Here is a 20,881-nt window from a genome sequence, read left to right on the forward strand (position 1 = left end):
GACCAAACAGAACCCATAGCAGTCGAGTAGTGGGTGAAAACGAATATGAGTCATATGTCAAACGATAGGCGTAAAACTTACGGTGTCGAACTGAGCATTATAGATAACACTCAAAATATAGCATTTTCACCTGTAGTAAAAGTATTTAGATACAAGTAAAGAATAACAGCAAAGCAACAGATAAACAAAATTATGGATAAAAAGAAAAAAAACTTTCTTATGAACACTTGAGCCACCCAGTCCTACATCCGCAACTAATTAAATTGTCTTTTTGTACTTAAGTAACATCCATCTGACTTACAGTAATCCCTCAGTGTGGTATGCCCCACGCTGGCGAGCTAAATACATTACCTTAAATCCATATGTCTTATAAGCCTGACAGAGAATCAAACGCAAGCTTAAATCTGAAATCCTTATTTAGAGTAGTGTTGAATGAAGGAATAGGAAAGGAAACATAAATACATGAGTAACATGAAGTATATGTACATGCAGCCAACAGTAACGTGTGGTGACCTCACCACTAAAACATTCAGCCTGTTGTCTTGTTTCAGGAGCCATAAAGCTGTGACTCAGTAAACTTCTGTGGGCCCGCATGAGCTTCTGCATAAACTCCGTAATTTTACAAGCTTGTTTACATTTATGACTCATTCTTTAATAACAAACTAAATGATGTGAGTTTTAGCTTCCTTCAGTTATACAAACTGTAAACAAGATCAGAATGAGTAACTAAGAGAACGGTGTGCTTAAGGACGGATTAACTGTTAAATTGGGAAGCTTCTGGGGGACAGCAAAAGTTGAACACAAGCACAAATGGTTCTGTTATGTTAAATCACAGAGATATTTGAGAGGTGTAGTCACCAATTCCTGAACTTGCTTGATGTATCTTTGAACAAATGCCATTCAAGCTCATTAATTAAAACAAATAGTGTTTGAGCTGCCAATATGTTACATATTAGTCAGGTTAACAGGATTAAGTGAGGTCCGAGTAAAGCTGAGGTAATGACCACACCTTGGCAGAAACCATGATGTCATGATTTGAACATTTTAGTAGATTTACTTTGTTCCTGCAGACGGTTTCCTTGTTTTCCAGGATACTCTATTACCATAAACCCATAACTCGCCTCCAATAAAGGACGGCCCCAGGATTTACAACATCTATAATCTTGACTATCATAATATTTGGCAACAGTGGAGCTGGAGAAAGTAGCAATATAGTTGCAGTGGAATAGTTTAAAAGGAGTCAAGACCTCTCACGTGATGTAAAGTTTTACAGCTACTTAAACATAAAAAACCAAATGAGTTTTACTGACACCCTCAAGACTAAGACAACACTCAGACTGACATAAACATGACTCGGCTATCGAGACTACACCCGGCGGTGGAAAGACAAACAGGAAAGGAGAACCGGATGTCCTCTGACCTGCAGCAGGGTTTCCTTGGGTGTGGCCAGCAGATTGACAGCAGCAGAGAGTTTCTGGAAGAATTCAGTGGCCAGATCGCTCAGGCCGATGCTCTGGATCCAGTCGATCAGAAGGTCCAGGTTGGCCCGGATCTGCACACCACGTGACCACTGATAGAAGCCGGCAACGGACCCTAAACAATCATGAATTTGTAAATTAGACGAGCATCTCATATTATTCATTTGCAATCTATGCCTTAACAGATCAGGTAAAGTTTACTTATGTTGTACTTTTCTTCAACATTACACACAATAAAAAACAGAGCCAGACTACACAGGAGATGTTATATAAGTGCCTGTAACAGTTATGGCTTGTGATTTACTGAATAAATGTTCTGGCAGATGTTCTGTTGAAATAGTTCTTGGAATAAATGCCACAAAATATACAGTTCAGAACTAAATGGACTAAAGGTGCAGTTATTGAGAAGATTTCTAAAATAAAAATGTTATCTACTGCCTCTTAAAAATATTATATTATATCATCGATATCTTATATTAAGTTACGTTAACAACAAGTTCACAATCATGCAAGCTCCATCCTTTGCAGAAAGAAAAAGGCCAAAATCAGTATGTCACTGATCTTTAGGAGGTTTAATGTTCATCTTTGTTCTGCCTGTTAGCAGGTTATCATTGCTAATCTGCACAACAAAAATGACAAGCCTCATGGGAACGTAGGTTTGTCAGGAACTTAACCATGGTTATCTGGGCCACATCTAACATCTAACAATCTATTCAGTAGTTGTTGAGATTTTCCAACATAATTTCATGGCTGAGTGAGATGAAAAGTCAAGGGGTCAACCATACATAATGTGTATTGATCCCCCGGGGAGAGCTAGTGTCTGCACGATATTTCATGGAGCTCCTTCCAAAAGCTAAATGCCTAAAAAGAGACTTTCATTCACTGGGCCGAAAGCACTGAAAACAAGAATTTGCTGTGTGAGCTGGGAACTTACCTCGCTCCATGAGGGCGTTGAACAGTGATGCGTTAATGAAGAAGAACAAGTAGGCGCAGAGTTGTAACGAGATGTCTGGATGCACCTGGAAGGCTGTGAGAAGCTTCAGCGCCTCCTTCAAAACCTCCAGGATGCCGCTGAGCCCATCAGGCACTCGCAGCTGACCGCTCTCGGAGAACGGGTTCCCGTCCAGCAGGCCAGACAAGGCTGAATACATGCTCTGTGGAGAGACATGACAGCATTTTATATTGCTGTTGGAAAAGCTCTTCTGCTCCCACCGCTGGGCCACTGAAGCACCGATATTGGCACATAGAACATATGCTACATGCCACACACACAGACACAAGTGGTGCACGTTCCTAATTATATACAACAACAAAGTTAGTGGCACAAAAACCTCTGTGTTATCTTATTTCGTGCAGCTAAGTGCAGAGCATAATGACATAATGAGTCAAAGAGGGGAGGTATTCAGAGAGGGTGCAGGAAACCCTGAAGAAACACTTCACAAAGAGCAACCGTCAGGAAATTAACTGTGATTTTCTTCATTTTACTTGCTTTTATTTATTTTGGCTGCAAAATACTCTTGGTTGGGTAATTTGGTCTAACTTTAACTATAGTTAGATTGATATTACGGAGTGAGATAACTAACATTTTACCATTTATGATTGACTCTAAAAACGGGTACAGAATCATAATGATGTTAGTCAAAGAGCTGAGTACAACTCAAAAGGATTGTGTAGTGTCACTTAGATGTGTCCCTGTTATTTCTACTGATACGTTTATATCTTGTAAATATCATGTGTATTATGAGTGTGACAATTTTAATGGATATTTTTAAGGATTACATACCATATTATTATATCCAATTTATGAAGAGCCTGAAACCACATCAAACTCTGATACATCACACCAACTGAAGGTTGTCTTTCATGGATAATGAAAGATTATTGAACGTGTGTATTTTTTCACTGGATGTTTAATGTAGTATGTAATAAACAAGTACTTTACATACTCATAAAAGTGCTGCAAACTGTGCTCATTCACCTTCCAAGTTGTTTTATTTTTACGGACACCCTTGTGTAAACTCCTATCAGCACTGACACAGTTCTGCTATTGTTTCACATCTATGACATCACCCACCTGGTTCAGACACACACACACACACACACACACACACACACACACACACACACACACACACACACACACACACACACACACACACACACACACACACACACACACACACACACACACACACAATGACTACGATAATCACTTCAGACAACATGAAAGGCCAGAGGGCGACAATAACCCTGCATGCCTGAGGTAGCGGGTCAGCTGATTACAGTGAGCTCCTGCAGGTGTTATCATGAAGAGTGAATTATGGGAGACAGCAGACGGTGGAGCGTTTTTATGGGCAGGCTCTGAATATTTTCTTTAACACCTACACAGGAAATTTTCCTTTTCTTTGGTCTGGCTGATAAACTGTCATTAACCTTGCTCGGCTTCACATCTGCTATAAATCAAAACACCATTTATGATAAACTATAACATACTCTTAACAGCCTTTCAGAAGAAAACGAAAACTTAAATGAATGCTGTTATCTTGTTTGTGCATTTTGAACATTCAGTCAGAGACAGGAAATTAACAGAAAGACCATTCTCTCCTCCACCCTTCCTTTGCTATTTTGGGAGCTTCTCTGATGACAGTCTGTACTCTTCTACAGGAAACTAAAGTGCTGCTCATCGCCGTCAATCCTCCCTTTCTTTTTAATAACCACACCTATCTATCTATCTATCTATCTATCTATCTATCTATCTATCTATCTATCTATCTATCTATCTATCTATCTATCTATCTATCTATCTATCTATCTATCTATCTATCTATCTATCTATCTATCTATCTATCTATCTATCTATCTATCTATCTATCTATCTATCTATCTATCGATCAATCGAACCCAAAGATAAACCCTAAGCTCAATACATCCGAGTGTCTGAGAGACATGTATTAAAAGGGGTATTTTTTAGTATTATAGTTCATTTCTTTGCAGCAAAAATCAATAGAAACATGTGAGTATTCAAAACAACAGAACAGACTGTTCCTGCTTCCTTCCCCAGCTTCCTTGAACAGTCACTGTGTCAGGTTGTCGTGGTTCTGCAGCTACAAATCTCTACCACTTCCTACACGTTCACGACCAATAAAACTACTCTGCTGCCCGGCATGTGTTGTTCCCTCAAAGTAAAATAAATCCTTCAGGTACAGCACAGGCTTCTATACCATCAACATCACAGCTTGCTTTTACTGTAAAAGCACTGTCATGAATCCAACTGTGATTAACAAAGAACCCAAAAAAACTGTCCCCCTGAACTCCATCGTGAAGTCATGCATTCTTCAAAATAAAGCTCATATATCCAAGGGAAGTGATCATTAGCCGAGGTAAAAGTTTAGATGGAGACATGAAACGTCTGAGCTGTGCCTTAATGAGCAAACTTCACGTGTAAAAGTCACATGAATTCAGACTGGAAGTGGCCTGTCGGCTTGTAAAACAGCAGACACGCACATGTGCCAAAGCTAATTCTGATGCATCTTCAGACTTTGAACATTTTAAATCATAGTTAGTGAGAGTATCAGACTTGTTTAAGGGTTTAAAGTAGAATAAATATCTTCTGTATACTGTACTGCAGTCTTAGGCAGTCGTTCCGATTTTATCGACTCATTTATCACATCATTTACTGACAGTAAGCATTTCCTGTTGTTTGGAGTACAATACTACTTTCACTTAATGACAACAACATGTACACAAGTGAATAACGTGGCATCCCTACAAAAGACAATCCCTGGTCTGGAGATCTGGGGGCAAAGACCATTATCCAGAACTTGATGTGAATCAGTTCTTCTAAACATAGTCAAGAGTTTAACAACCTTGTGCAATTTACCTTTTTTATGTAACCCAAGCAAAAAACTGTTGTTTTCAGAGGAAAAAACTCATCAACAGAAGACAGTGAGAGGACTTAGAGGACTAGAGGAAAATTCTGGTTTTGTTTTTCAAACCACTGTAACCTTGAGATAGAAGATTGTCAGTGTTTATGTTGCGGTGAGTGGAAAAGACACCCTGGTCACTATCTCACCAGCCTTTCCTGACTGAGAGTTTGTGTTTCCATTCTGTTATTGTGTTTTCTGTCTGGAAAACGCTCAATGAAAACAGAATATTGTGTTTATACAGTCCGGTTTCCTGGTTCACATGTGAGTAACGCTCAGGTTTCACAGGTCAAAAGGATGTCATTTTAATGTGACGACTTCATTCTGTAAATGTTCATGTGTAAGAGCCAACCTTTGTTAGATAGTAGACAGACTGCTGGAAGGTAAACATGATGACTTCCTCCAGGACTGTCATGGCTTCCTCACAGGCTGTCCGAGTGGACGACATCTCAAAGTCCAGCAGACCTGACAAAACATACAAGCGTGTTTTTAGAATCCACAGCTCTAAACACACACACACACACACACACACACGCTGCAGCTCTGACAGCTGCGTAAATGAACCACCTTCATCCTCCTGGTCCTGCCTCCAGGGCAGCAGCTGAGGAACCTCATGCTGGATGAAGTGCAACAGTTCGATGGAGTTGGCCATCCACAGCACCAGCGGCTGCAGACCTGGGATCAGCTCGTCCATGCTGAGCAGCTGAAGCTCCTCCGGCTGCCGCTCACTGGAGCTCCTGGTGAAAACGCACAAAACGGACAAGATTACAGCTGGAAAGCCTTCATTAGACTGGAGAATTATGATATGTAACTCCTGATGATAATAATTAACTGCAGCCCTGCACTATCACACACTTTACACAAATATATCCTTTTCTGTGTTTGAATAAATACACAAATAAAATGTGGGTGGTTTTTAATCTTCTGACGTGTTTTTACATTCACATTCACACACTCACACATCACTAGCCTTTTAATAATAAAATAATTAACAACAATCCGTCAACTCGCTAGCAGAGCATTTAAAAAAAAATAAATACAGAAATATAAATTCTTAGACAAATACATTTGGTGTCTTTTCGACTATTGAAAACTGAAAAGACAAGAAAAAGAAATTGAAGTAGACCTCCTAATTTCATTATTTCTGCTAATCTTTGTTAAACAAAGAAACTTTCCAGTTCTTATTATGAATCCATGTTTTTGAATTTAGCTGATGAATGGTTATTTTTCTCTTATTTCTTCAAAAAGAAACATTCATTTAACTCTTTCATTTCCATTGATCCTATTCACTTTTATGGCAGCAAAGACATGAATGCTGAGTTCAAACAGAAGTTTGATAAACTTCAGTAACTTAGTTCACTTGTTGAGACCAACAAAATACAATTCTGTTACTGATATAGCATTTCAGGTAGGGCTGGGCGATATGGACCAAAAGTCATATCTCGATATTTTCTAGCTGAATGGCGATACTCGATATATATCTCGATATTTTTTCTGTGCCTTAATTGGGGTTTCCCCCAAAGCATTATAGCATAGCATCTCTGTTAGCTTCATTTTTTTCTGAGGCAAACCCTTAAAAAAACAGTCAGTTTTAAGTCAAAGCCTCGTGCCAAATGTCACACAGGTTCCTTTATTAACCTGTATTATCCTTTATTATTAAGAGGTCTGCACAATATCAAAATGTATAAAACAAAGGAAATAAAAATAAACTGCCTGCATATATAGAATAAAAATGCTTCTTGAATGAAATAAAACAAATATCCCTTTCCTGCATAACAATTAAATTAAAATACACTGTGCAATTAATACAATGTACACAGTAACAGGCAGACTTTTCCACTGAGGTTGACAGTTGTGCAAATAACAAAACATTTGTGCAAATCTCAAATAAAACATTCAAGTCAATTTGTCACAAAATAAGCTATATCAAAATTGTAAAAAAAAAAAAAAAAAAAAAAAAATTTTTTTTTATTTTTTTTTTAATAATCGATATAAACGATATTGTCTCGTACCATATCGCGTTTGAAAATATATCGATATATATTAAAATCTCGATATATCGCCCAGCCCTAATTTCAGGCATCACATCCGGTGTCACAATATACTGTCACCAAGTGGAGCAGCTGATCATTATCATATATTTCTGGGACATGCTAAAAAAAACACCCAAAAAATGACTTTATGGACTCACGTTTGTGGCTGGATCGCTGCAAGTTCCTTTGTCTTCTCCTGAAAAGTTAGAACACACTGATAAGACATCCACTTCCAGCATGTATTATCAACAATCACTAAGAAAGGTGTTCAATACAGTAATGGACACTTATTTAACATTTAAATGCAGAAAAGGGTCCATACCCAAGTGATGAGCTGGATTTGACTGGCTATTCGCAGCAGCAGCTGTCGGAAATGTGTCAGTTCAAATGTAGAGGCTGAATGCTGGATGCAAAGGCTCAACAGGAAAGCAGAAGTCAACTTTGGTTCACTCCTGCTGGGATCCACCATGTCCAGAATCTCCTGCAGGACTCTTTCCTCCTGCTCCAGCTCGTAGCTCAGTAAAGCCTCTGTGCCCTCCAGGTCTCTCCAACGTGGAGGTAATGGCCTTCTTTGGAGCTTTTTCATGGCAACAGAGGAGCCACAGGATAAACAAGAAGACGAAGTCTTTGAGTCCGAGTTTGGGCAGAGTCTGGTCATCCAAGGAGGGGTGTGGAGGGATCCTGATAGGCTCGTGGGATCCTTAAACATGAACAAATAGTGTTTTCCCAGACCAACCAAGTCTCCTGGATTCAGTTCTACTTCCTCTTTCAGAAGGAAGCCATTTCGGGTGACAGGAGCACCATGGAGAGGTTTCAGCATCGTCAATGTCTTTTTCTGCTCCCCTAAAGATGTTTGAATGTTTGAGTCCAGGCGCCTGACACAGCAGTGCTGTGGCAATACATCAGGAGCGAAAAGAAGGATGTCCACCTTTAACCTCTCTTCATCTTCTCCGTTACTGTGCTCCCTGCAGCAGCCAAAGATAGTGGTGGTCCCGCTCATCAGGTAGATAACAAAATCCTGCAAAAGAATCTTGAATTATTTATGCTATAAAACCATTACTTTTTATCAATGACACTGGCTTTTATTTTCAAAATTAGTCTGTGAGTTGATGTGCCAAAAATCTCATGTTTCCACACTGTGTAAACTGTAACAATCTGAAATGAAAACTCATCTGATCAATAAATAAATTCTCTTTAAAAAATCTGAAAGCCATTGATGATTCACATTACTGAAACTTTAAAGGGGACTTATTATGGCATTTAATGTATAATTTAAACAGGCCTTGAATGTCTTAAAAACAATCTAAAGCTTGTTTTTTCTACATAAAACAGAAATTCAGCCTTTATTCCAGAAGCAAACTGCATAATTTTATACCAGCAAGTACTGCTTTTGCAAAAATGTAGTACATAGTATGCAGTATGCCAACAGTTACACAATCTACAGTATGTGAAAAGTACTCCAATAATAGACTTCCAGCAAAAATTTGAGCGTGAAAGTGATCAGTCTACTTTGTGTACCATATCCCATAATACATTGCTTCCACTTAGTGAAAGCCAGTCAGAGCAATTATGTGACCACCTTCTGATTGCACCCTTTTTTATTTGGTATACTGTGTTCTAAAAACAACAGGCAGACCAGTGTGTAATAGACCGCATACACTACTCAGTGCGTATTATGGGGCTTTGAAAATGGCCTAAGTCTCCGTAGAAGGCAGGGTGTGGGATTGGATTGATTTACTTGTGTAACATGTTGGAAGTCCACCAGCAGCGTGTTTGGAAACAGCGTCAGGATCACCTGGTAAAAGTACAACCTGTGCAGCACCAGGTGAGACAAATATGGAAAGGCTTACAGGTGAGACGTTGGTGAAGCCCATTCCTTCAGGGTCACCGCGTTAAGACTATTAGTCAGGCAATGATAGCGTATGATCTGTGCACCAGAGCCAAGACGCCTCAACGTGTAGTCACGACATTGTTCGTCATCAAACTCAAACATGAGGCTATTCAAGTACAAAAGCAAAAGTACAGTTGACCATCGAAGATTAATATAAATGTTGCTCTTCTCTTATTAAAATCTATTAAAAAATTGTGTTGGACTCACAGCTGCCACAAATGTGCTTGTTCCAGATGCCGTAGATTTTCAGATTTCCTTTTGTGTGACTTAAAACGGGTTTGGCCTTTTGGACTGGGTATCTTCAGCAGACCTGTTTACTCTGTTAGCTCAAGCTATAATTAAAATAATAGTTAGGAACAGCCCAAACTTCAGTTGTGTTCCTCCAGTGAGCCTGTGAATAACAAGTCTAAAACATCAGCTTTCGGTTCCTGTTTCCCAACAGTGACACACCATAGAGATGTCTTGTTTCTTTACTTTGGCTCAAACCGACCTTTTGTGAAGAGAAACATTAGCTCTGCTGCAGTTTCAGTTAGCAGCAGTTGAACCAGTACAATGCTTAGTCAGCCATCCTCCACCAACAGGGCTGAAAAACATTGCGAGGAGTAGCTTCCTGTTCCTGGGAATGAGCTGAGCTGAAACCACCGCGAGCTGAGCATCAGTGATGTGTAAGAAACAAGGTACAAGTACACTGATATGTTGAGGTGCTACACGTGAGATAAGTCAGGGTTGTCTCCACGTTTTGCCAAATGCCTTGGCAAGGTTTCCCCCTGCGTGAACCGTGAACCTGTGCACTCACTGCCACATGACAGACAGCTTATCCTGTGTGGAAGTCTGAGCCTGAAAGGAGCACCTGGTCCTCACATACCTCCCTATTTCATCACACAACTTAATTCTGAGAAAACCCCCACTTGGAGCCTGGACTGCTCTGTCCTGTTATAACACAGGTGACCAAAGCCTGTCTTACTCTGGGATTTTCTCCTTGATGTTCTTAACTTAAGACGTTCAATTCAACGCACTTGTTTCCACACTGTTGTCTCTGTTAAGCTTGTGTGATCCTCTGTCGGTGATCCTCACGAAGTCTGAGCGAGGACTTCTCCCTTCCACCGAGCGAACTTTCCATCTCATACTATTTACGTATTTTATAAGTGAATTTAATTTATTTACCGTACTCAATTAACTTAGATTTTCAACAGCCTTCTATTAATGTATTTCTCCAGGGGACAACGGATAGAATGAGGGTTTGGGATGACTCAACAAATCTTTTGGCTTAATTCAGATGGGCTTGCATAACCTCCAGCGTCCACACTTGTGCAGAATAACGGAGATGGCCGTCACGTGTAAGGAGTGACCCGTACCTGCCTCAAATTCCTGGAGTTCCTTCACTGCTGTTGTTGGCCTCTTGGTATCCTCCCTGATAAGGTTTATCCTCATCTTCTCATCAACTTTGGAGGGTTGTCCTGATCTTTGCAATGTCAATACTTCAATACTTTGACTGACTACAACATCTACAGTGTTCTACTGTATATTCAGTGCCTTTGACATTATTTTATCCCCTTCCCTTGATTCCTACCTTAGCAAACATAACAGTAACAGCTGACTTTTATCTGGTTTAAATCAATTTAATTGATGGCCAATGTAGATGTAGAGCCCCGTTATAATAGGATGTATAGATTTATGTAGTAAATATGTTGTAAGTGTTTTCTTGAAAATATTCCCAATTATTAAATATTTAATATTCTTTTTATTTTTAAAATATTTTTGTTTGCTGGAAAATCACATTAAAGGTATAGCAAGTCTGACATTTATGTTGCTTTTTTTTCCCTGTCTTTATATTTTAAAAACCTGTAATTTTGTGAGGGTGTGTAGACTTATTATGTCCACTGTATTATAGTCAACGTATGTGTTTTTTTAACGAAACAAAGCATGCTGGATGGAAATCAAACATGAATTATTATTCATAGCTGTCATGTCAGATATTGATGGTTAAGCCCATCCTGCCCATTCTGAGCATGAACAGAACTCATCAGTAATCCGAGATCTAAATTAACTTGGTACTTGGTACCAAATGGGATTTTATCTGAAGAGTTAGACTCTTGAGTATTTGTGCTCTGAGCTTTTTAGTAACTATTGAAAGTGTGGGCTTGTTCAATCATCAGATAATCTAAATGTATATTCAAACCAATAAAAAGGTGTTCCATGTGACAGAGCAGTTTCATGAAACCCGTGTAAATATAACATTGCATGACTCCTCAGGGAAGATGTTGCTGCCTCACCGTTCCCGTGCTGAGGAGATTTAACAGCGTAAACATGGATCTGTATCCACCTCATCATGTTACGACAACACTTGTTGCCGTTTAAAGAAAGGCCTGCAGTTATTAACTCTACTCTAAGTACTTCTATCTTAGTTCCCATAAAACCCCACGAGTGACATCAGTCAGTTCCTGCTACTACTTGGACACCGGATACCACAACTCCAACTCTATTTATTGGCAGGTAAAGTATAGTGAATACCAGAAGAAAGTCACAGAGCTTTCATCAAGGTAATTCTGAAAGATGAGCAGCCCTTCACGCCAACAAACTTGAGTTTGTAAGTAAATATTTTGCAGCTTGCTGTGAGTAATTACCAATGAATTGTTAAATGCTAAGTTCTCAGCCTATGCTGTTTCATCTTGTTGTGAGAGCTGTCTTGACAACCACAAATTCCAGATTTTGCAAAGCTTATGATGAATATTTTCCACAGTAGGTAGATTATGTATTTAAACAAAGTCATGTATCGTTTCACTTTGTTGTCCACTGATCTCTTGTTTGGCTGTGATTATATGACTAATTTGCCCTGCCCATCTGTAATCTCACCATTATCATGCCGGAAGCTATCAAGGAAGATGACAAACTAAGCATTGTGAAGTTTTTATATAATAGTGGCAGTTCACATAATCATATATATATATTCATATGAACACTTAAAGTATAAAGCAACACAATCAATGCAGATCTGAGGTGAGTACATTTGACAACAGGTGAACCAGCAGGAGATTCAGTGTGACTTGTGTAGGTGTAGGTCGGTAGTGTTGCTCAAAATGATTTTTTTTGGTCTTAATTTAATAGTAACAATTTTTGAACGAAAGACAGAAAAAGGTGTAAGGACCCCTGTGTGTTTTTAATCCGCTTACATTTTGATTGAGCATAGTATCTTATACAGAAACGTGTAAATGTTTTATTTTAGCCAGTAAAAACTCTGCTTGCCTCTTGCTTCCAGAAAAGAAAAACAAACTGTCCTCTTGTCCTCTTAATGAGATGTATTTGTCTAAATTCAGGAACAGTTTGGAGTCATAGATTACCTTTCACATCATACCAAGAAAACAAGTACTTCCAAACTATTCCTATAGACATTACTGAAGCTGTGATTAAAAATGGTTTTAATGAGTATCATTTTTGCTCAGTGAGTTGGAAAACTATAAAATTGATCATTACGATCCCTAAGAGACCCAAATGTTTTGCCCAAATATAACAATATATATATATTTTTTAGGTACACCTGCCCAACTGCTCGTTAACCCAAATTTCTAATCAGCCAATCACACGGCAGCAACTCAATGCATTTATACATGTAGACATGGTCAAGATCATCTGCTTCAGTTCCAATCAGCATCAGAATGGGGAAGAAAGGTGATTTAAGTAACTTTGAACGTGGCATGGTTGTTGGTGCCAGACGGGCTGGTCTGAGTATTTCAGAAACTGCTGATCTACTGGGATTTTCACCCACAACCATCTCTAGGGTTTAGAGAGAATGGTCCGAAAAAGAGAAAATATCCAGTGAGCGGTTCGGTGGGCGCAAATGCCTTGTTGATGCCAGAGGTCAGAGGAGAATGGCCAGACTGGTTCCAATTCAAGAGACCCAGACATGACCCCCGAGCAATAATTACATAAACATAAGCACCGACAGGTAAAAATTCCCTAGTGGGAGAAAAACCTTATGCCAAACAGTGGAAAGTCAACTCCAACTGATAAAAAGGCAACAGTAACTCAAATAACCACTCGTTACAACCGAGCTATGCAGAAGAGCATCTCTGAACCCACAACACGTGGAACCTTGAGGCGGATGAGCTTCAGCAGCAGAACCACACCGGCTGCCACTCCGGTCAGCTAAGAACAGGAAACTGAGGCTACAATTCACACAGGCTCACCAAAACTGGACAAGAGAAGAAGGAAAAACGTTGCCTGTTCTGATGAGTCTCGACTTCTGCTGCAACATTTGGATGGTAGGGTCAGAATTTGGCGTCAACAACATGAAAGCATGGATCCATCCTGCCTTGTATCAACGGTTCAGGCTGGTGGTGGTGGTGTAATGGTGTGGGGGGATATTTTCCTGGCACACTTTGGGCCCATTAGTACCAACTGAGCATCGTGTCAACACCACAGCCTACCTGAGTATTGTTGCTGACCATGTCCATCCCTTTAGGACCACAGTCTTCTGATGGCTACTTCCAGCAGCATAACAAGCCATGTCATGAAGCGCCAATCATCTCAGACTGGTTTCTTGACCATGAAAATGAGTTCACTGTACTCAAATGGCCTCCACAATTACCAGATCTCAGTCCAATAGAGCACCTTTGGGATGTGGTGGAACGGGAGATTCACATCATGGATGTGAAGCCGACAAATCTGCAGCAAATGCTTGATGCTATCATGTCAATATGGACGAAACTCCCTGAGGAATTTGAATCTATGCCACGAAGGAATAAGCCAGATCTGAAGGCAAAAGGGGGTCCAACCCGGTACTAGTAAGGTGTACCTAATAAAGTGGCCGGTGAGTCTGTATATATATATATATATATATATATATATATATAAATTAGGAGGAGGAGGTATTTCTGTTACATAATCTTTGGGGGATTTTTATAAAATGTATCCCCTGCAAGTCTTGTACAAGCAGAACATCTAAGAAGATAAAGCGGCGCTGTGAGCCTCACCTGTCTGTGGTTGTAGCCCTGCAGGAGGAGGAAATAGGGAAAGTCAAAGGGTGGGTGGATGGAGTACTGGGTGGTGTTGTCATCGCTGCTCTCGGTCTCCTCCTTCTCCTGTCCAAGTCGCAGCACCTCCTTGTCTGCCTCTGCTTCCGGATCCTCTCGGAGCAGGCTCTGCTGGGCCCGGCTGGCCTCCTTGCCCATGGCGGACAGATCCATCTCACTTAAACTCCTCCAGAACCCGAGTCCATCTACGTCCTCCCCACTGCCGCCAACAAACAGGGAGGTCACTCTGGAGCGGCTCTTCTGCAGTTTACGAGCCTGAGCATTGACGCCTGGATTAACAAAGAGACAGCGTGTCACTGGATGTGCCCGACATGTCATTATTTAAAGGATGAAAGCAAAACTGTTGCATCTGTGTAATTACAGAGGCCTTGGACTTTTCCTGCATGGTATTATAAGGAATAAACTGGACGAAAAGAGTATGTGCACACATCAAAATAGCATTTTGTAGTTTAGGAAACACTTTTATATTGCATGAGTCTGTTATTTAGCAGTCTCTAATGTACAATTATTTCTAAAAAAGAAAGGAAAAAATAGACGCATAAAAACAAATTAATCAGAATTAAACAGCAGGACCCAAGTGAATGAAAACAGCTAAAGAAAAAGCACAACTTTTGTTTATAAAGTCATGTTTACGGGGACTGGAAATACCCCTGGACACATTCTGGTCAGCATAACTGACCCAAACATAATGCTTTGCTGCACTGGCACCAACTCAAATGCAACATGACCGGAGGAAAAGCGAGTAAATGTCCAGGGAAAGAGAGATGTGGCCACCTCTATCTGATATCAACAGCAGGTCTTCTGGTCTGACGTTAACACAAACACTATTCAGCTCATTTGGAGCCATTAAGCACAGTGGAATGTCCAGAGAGCTGGGCTTCACACCCGGTGCTCTGCTGCTCTTATCAGCTGTGGAAATGGGTGTTTTCCACATTGTTCAGCACCCCTCTGACAGACTGGGCTCTGTGCCTAAAAACCCATGGAGGTAAAGGGCAGCTTTCCCGGTCAATGAGAGGAGGAGGAGGAAGAGGAGGAGGGTGGTTGGTTTAAAACGGAGCCATGAGAACTATTGCAGGCTCTGACTGCTAGAGACCCCTGAATAGTGATCTCAGCCTGCAGCCGGCATATTTATGTTGATCATATGTTGTGCATAAAGGGTGATCTGTCCATCCTTGGATCAAAAAGTGACTTTGCTGATGGGAGGAAACCGTTTCTAACAGCCTTAATACCAGTAGACACAAAAACACTGACTCAGAGCAAGCAGCCTGTTGGCTTAGTTTAGTATAAAGATGACTAACGGGGAAGCAGCAGTCCTGGATCTGCTCTATAATGATAGGATTTTAAAACTAGGGTGAAACAATTCAAAGTTTACCACATATAGCAAACAGAACTTACAGCAGTAATAGTTGTGACATAATACCAAAGACACAGAACTGCTCCAGTTTGACCACAAGAACTCCACCCCTGGATTAAGATTAGGGTATCTTTCCCTGACTCACTTCTTATTCTGAATGCAGCAACCACGGACTAAACAAAGTTTTAAGGATATATTCTAACTCTAAAGCCCGGCAGTGAGTGGACACATTCTGGCAGCTCCTGGCCCCAGTGAGAAGAGCTTTTTGGTGCCTTGATGCTTCTTAAGGACCTGATGGACACTTCAAATGAAACAAAGATAAGAACAGAGCCACTCCAACCCCCTCTATCCCTCGCTGCAGCTTTTGTTTCCTCCTGGCCGCTCACATGCTTGCCAACCCTCCTGCTCTAGCTGGTGATAAGCAGGACAATGAAGGCAGTTACCCTGCAATAAGAAACACGGATGAAGACTCCCTGTGCAGACTGAGTGATTGATTACCCAGATGTGTGCATGTGTAGGGTCCCTAACTATGATCCTGGACGTCTGAAGAAGCTGTAGATTCAACTTAAATTCAGCGGGCATGAGCTGACATGTGTACCTGCAGTGACTGTGTCTCTGTCCTTCATACACTGCTCTTCCACGCTTGCTCGGAGCTGGATTTCAAATCTTCTGGAGAAACCCTCCTTGGGTTTCCAGAGCGACTGCAGCACGAGGGGCCGCTCGTTGTTGCCCACGACTCTGAAGCACTCCCTCTTCCACTCGTTATCAGCACCTGTCTGACCGATCACATCACACAGCACATAGTCGTTGGCGTCTTCTTTCTCCAGGCAGTACCTGGAAATCAAAAGCAGAAATTCAAGCAGGATGATTATGTGGGTGGGAGACGGAGGATAAGTTCTTTGTTCACTGGCTCAGGTCCTGAATTTTTGACTTTTTCTTTTGAGAATGCTTAGCTATGATGACATGGTTGTAGGCAATTAGGCTTTTAAAAAAAAAAATACGGCATGAATGTACAGGAGCATGCATGTTATGAGGCAAAATTACAAGCTGTCAACATGATGGTGGGCATATTACGTTGACAGATCTCGTACATACTGTTCAGGTTTAACTGATCCTCACCATTATTTGACATAACTCTTGTTTTGGGGGAGTTTCCCCGACATGTCTCAGCACCATCTGAAACTCCTCACCTCTCTAAAGCTTCTTTCACCAGTTCTTTTGCACTGGACTGAGTGGTGGCTAACACGCTCTTGTAGTGGGTCCCATGACAGATGTCGCTGCCGAAGATCTTCAGGATGCCGGGTACAGAAACTTGGCTAGACAGCTCTGCTGGGTCGTCTGCGGCCTGGAGATCTCCGGCCAGGCTCCCACTGCCCCCCATCTGGTTGCGACGGCTGCCGTCCCGCAGGTTGGGGCTGTGGTTGAACACCGTGGAAAGCCTGTTGTTGTTGTGGCGGCGGATTTTGCTCTTGGCCGGCTGCCGGACACCCGCACTGTCGTTGGAGCGGACAGTAGTGTCGGACTTGCTGGATCTGAGACGAGAAACAGATGGAAAAATGTTCAGCTGTACTGCACATGCACCATGTTTTACCTGTGCATGCACACTAGGGATGGGCGGTATGGACTAAAAGATTTATCACGATAATTTCTGGCATTTATCCCGATAACGATAAAAATGACGATAAAAAAATACTAAATGCTACTAAACTACACCAATTAAATTGAATTAATAAAAACCAATTAAATGAGTCCACCTGTACTGCAAAACTGTAATGACTCCTCGCTCTCAAGATCCGCCTTCCGCCAAAACGTCATCAACGGGAATCTTTCTTTCTTTCTTTCTTTCTTTCTTTCTTTCTTTCTTTCTTTCTTTCTTTCTTTCTTTCTTTCTTTCTTTCTTTCTTTCTTTCTTTCTTTCTTTCTACTTCATATATTTCTTTCTTTCTTTCTACTTCATATATTTCTTTCTTTCTTTCTTTCTTTCTTTCTTTCTTTCTTTCTTTCTTTCTTTCTTTCTTTCTTTCTTTCTTTCTTTCTTTCTTTCTTTCTTTCAGGCTCATATCTTTTTTTCAGGCTCATTTCTTTCTTTCAGGCTCATATCTTTCTTTCTTTGTACCATAAATCAGGCTTTACACAAAAACGTTTTTACTGCGAGATGACAAATTCTTACCGTGGGGAATTTTTTTGACGGTATATTGTGAACGGTAAAATATCGCCCATTCCTAATGCACACAGGTTTGAATGTTTCAAAAACTCTGAAGTATCTCACTGTTGACACCAATCTTCATTTATCAACTAAATATTTGGTTTGATCAGAGAATGAGACCTCTAATCGGATCAATAGTCATCACAGCTACAAATACAGATACATATTAAAAAACAACAAAGCTCCCCACCACAGGTTACATTTCAGCTGACATTAATATAATAATATAACACTACAATAACTGAACAACTGACAACAGAAAATACCAGAAACTTACAAGCAACTACAGTGAAAGCAAGGTTTCAATGAAATAAAATGAATGTAAAAAGATAGTAGTCATTTTATGTTGTGTTTTTGTAGTGTTTTGTATTTGTGTTAGTTCCTGATATTTCTAACCAGGGAAGGATTGACATGAGAAAATAAAAGGTCTTAAACGCTTTTAATTTGAAAATTAAGAAAAAACACTTATAAGTGTGGGTAATAAAAAATAGGGGCTTCGCTTTGCTAGGGAGCATAATGACAGGACAGCTGACCAATAGAAATGAGTCATGTGGTTTGTGAGTCCAGATTTACTCTTTAACACCTCTAATAGACACGATAAGATAAGAAGATCGATGGATGAAGCCACACATCCTTCATCTAGTGCCTCCCATGCGAATCTGTGGGGCAGTATGATGATATGGGGTTGCTTTAGTTGTACAAGTAAATGTTCACACACTTATAACCAAAAAAGGTCAGACGACTGCCTGAATATACTGAATGGCTAGATTTTTCCACCACAAGATGATGACATATTTGAGGTCCACAGGCTCCAATTATGAAACAGTGGTTTCTTGTATATGAAACGTCATTTTCACACATGGTTTTATTTACCACTGAGTTAATCCATTGGACAATCCTTAGGATATGCTGAAGAAGACTTTACACAGCGGTCTGACTCCCATCATGAATACAAGACTTTGTTGAAGAACTCAGGGTGAAAATAAATGCTGTAACACTCCATACGTTTATTTTAGAAAAAACTAAAAATGTGATTAGAGAGAATGACAATATATTGAATCTAGTTCCAATTACAGTGTGAAAGGTTATTAGTGTTGTTGAATAACCCCTGTTAGAAAATAACCCCTAAATATCTGATTGCAGCAATATTACAGTGTTTTAAACAATTTATGACATGCCTTTGTAATAAAATGAGGGGTTATATGAGGTGATATGGCATGTATGATGTGATGTATGTATATATATATATATATATATATATATATATATATATATATATATATATATATATATTAGGGCTGGGCGATATATCGAGATTTTAATATATATCGATATATTTTCAAACGCGATATGGTACCAGACAATATCGATTACATCGAGGAAAAAAAACGAGGAAAAAAATATTATTTTTTTTAATGATTTTGATATAGCTTATTTTGTGACAAATTGACTTGAACGTTTTATTTGATATTTGCACAAATGTTTTGTTATTTGCACAACTGTCAACCTCAGTGGAAAAGTCTGCCTGTTACTGTCTACATTGTATTAATTGCACAGTGTATTTTAATTTAATTGTTATGCAGGAAAGGGATATTTGTTTTATTTTATTCAAGAAGCATTTTTATTCTATATATGCAGGCAGTTTATTTTTATTTCATTTGTTTTATACATTTTGATATTGTGCAGACCTCTGTTAATAAAGGTACCTGTGTGACCTTTGGCACGAGGCTTTGTATTAAAACTGACTGTTTTTTTAAGGGTTTGCCTCAGAAAAAATGAAGCTAACAGAGATGCTATAATGCTTTGGGGGAAACCCCAATTATGGCACAGAAAAAATATCGATATATATAGAGTATCGCCATTTAGCTAGAAAATATCGAGATATGACTTTTGGTCCATATCACCCAGCCCTAATATATATATATATATATATATATATATATATATATATATATATATATATATATATATATATATATATATATATATATATATATATATATATATACATATATGCGCCCAGAGACAAATTTTGTTGTAATAGACGCTATATAAATAATAAATATATAAATAAAATAGAATTGAATTGAAGTAATGAACTTACTGCAGAGATCCATTGCTGGGTTTCCTCCCCAGTTTGGCCAGGCGCCTCTTCGGAGAGCGGATGAGTAAACCCACTGGGAAGGTTAGGGTTTGTTTATTTACGTGGCTGCTTCTTTCTTCAGAAATCATTTCTGTTTTCACATAAATACAACAAAGCTATTGAAATGGCAGATTCCACAAGAAGTCTTCATTCTTCGGAGCTTGTCGGTTAACTTTAGGAGTTGAGACGTTTCCAGGGAACCGTTTTCCACGAGGTTAGTCAACTCTCATCTTCCTCCAAGAAAAAAGAAAAAGAAAAAACTAAAATAAAATCACAAGAAGCAGAGAAAACAGTCCTACAGCGCCTCAAACCCCTTTACACCGAGGAAAGATGCTTCCAGCATTATACTGAGCTGATCGCACGGTAGGGAAAAAAAGGGATCAATCAATCCTCAACAAGTTGTTTCACACCTCTGTTTTCTCCAAGACAAATAGAGCCCCGACACATGTGAAAGTTCTGTAGAGAAGAAAAAGCTTGTCCATTTGTGAGTGAAGCCGCTGGAAAGCCGGTTTAAGTTGCAGCCCGTTTCATGACTCCGTTAACTCCGATGAGAGCGTCGCTGCGCGGACAGAATGAATCAACCTGCCGCCGGCTTCACCGCGGGCGCGACAACGCGCCGCCCCAGCGACGCCACGCCCAGGTTCTTCAAGGAGGCAGGACAAATCTCAGGCTACAACTAATGGAGATTTTTCCATTTTTTTCCTCAAATATTGACAATAACTGCACTTTTTGCAACGTGGAACCAGAAACCATAACTCATTTATTCTACCATTGTGCTCGATCTTTCAATTTCTGGTCTCAATTTGAACAAATTCCTGTATAT

General features: G+C 39.9%; 1 protein-coding gene across 2 annotated transcripts in view; it reads right to left on the reverse strand.

The window, feature by feature from the left end:
- The window catches only part of radil2a (Ras association and DIL domains 2a), a 29,653-nt gene extending 9,018 nt beyond the window's left edge, over positions 1 to 20,635 (reverse strand). For both annotated transcript variants that reach the window (XM_061711097.1, XM_061711096.1), the window contains exons 1-10: positions 20,020 to 20,635; positions 16,900 to 17,241; positions 16,308 to 16,543; positions 14,296 to 14,624; positions 7,757 to 8,452; positions 7,593 to 7,630; positions 5,969 to 6,138; positions 5,754 to 5,866; positions 2,413 to 2,632; positions 1,421 to 1,593 (exon numbers count right to left, since the gene is read on the reverse strand). In XM_061711097.1, the coding sequence (XP_061567081.1) occupies positions 1,421 to 1,593; positions 2,413 to 2,632; positions 5,754 to 5,866; positions 5,969 to 6,138; positions 7,593 to 7,630; positions 7,757 to 8,452; positions 14,296 to 14,624; positions 16,308 to 16,543; positions 16,900 to 17,241; positions 20,020 to 20,147 (2,445 nt within the window). In that variant the 5' untranslated portion in view covers positions 20,148 to 20,635. The remainder of the gene's footprint in view (positions 1 to 1,420; positions 1,594 to 2,412; positions 2,633 to 5,753; positions 5,867 to 5,968; positions 6,139 to 7,592; positions 7,631 to 7,756; positions 8,453 to 14,295; positions 14,625 to 16,307; positions 16,544 to 16,899; positions 17,242 to 20,019) is intronic.
- Between the last annotated feature and the right edge of the window lie 246 nt (positions 20,636 to 20,881).

This window comes from Cololabis saira, chromosome 21, assembly GCF_033807715.1.
Source record: "Cololabis saira isolate AMF1-May2022 chromosome 21, fColSai1.1, whole genome shotgun sequence".
NCBI classification, from domain to species: Eukaryota; Metazoa; Chordata; class Actinopteri; order Beloniformes; family Belonidae; genus Cololabis; species Cololabis saira.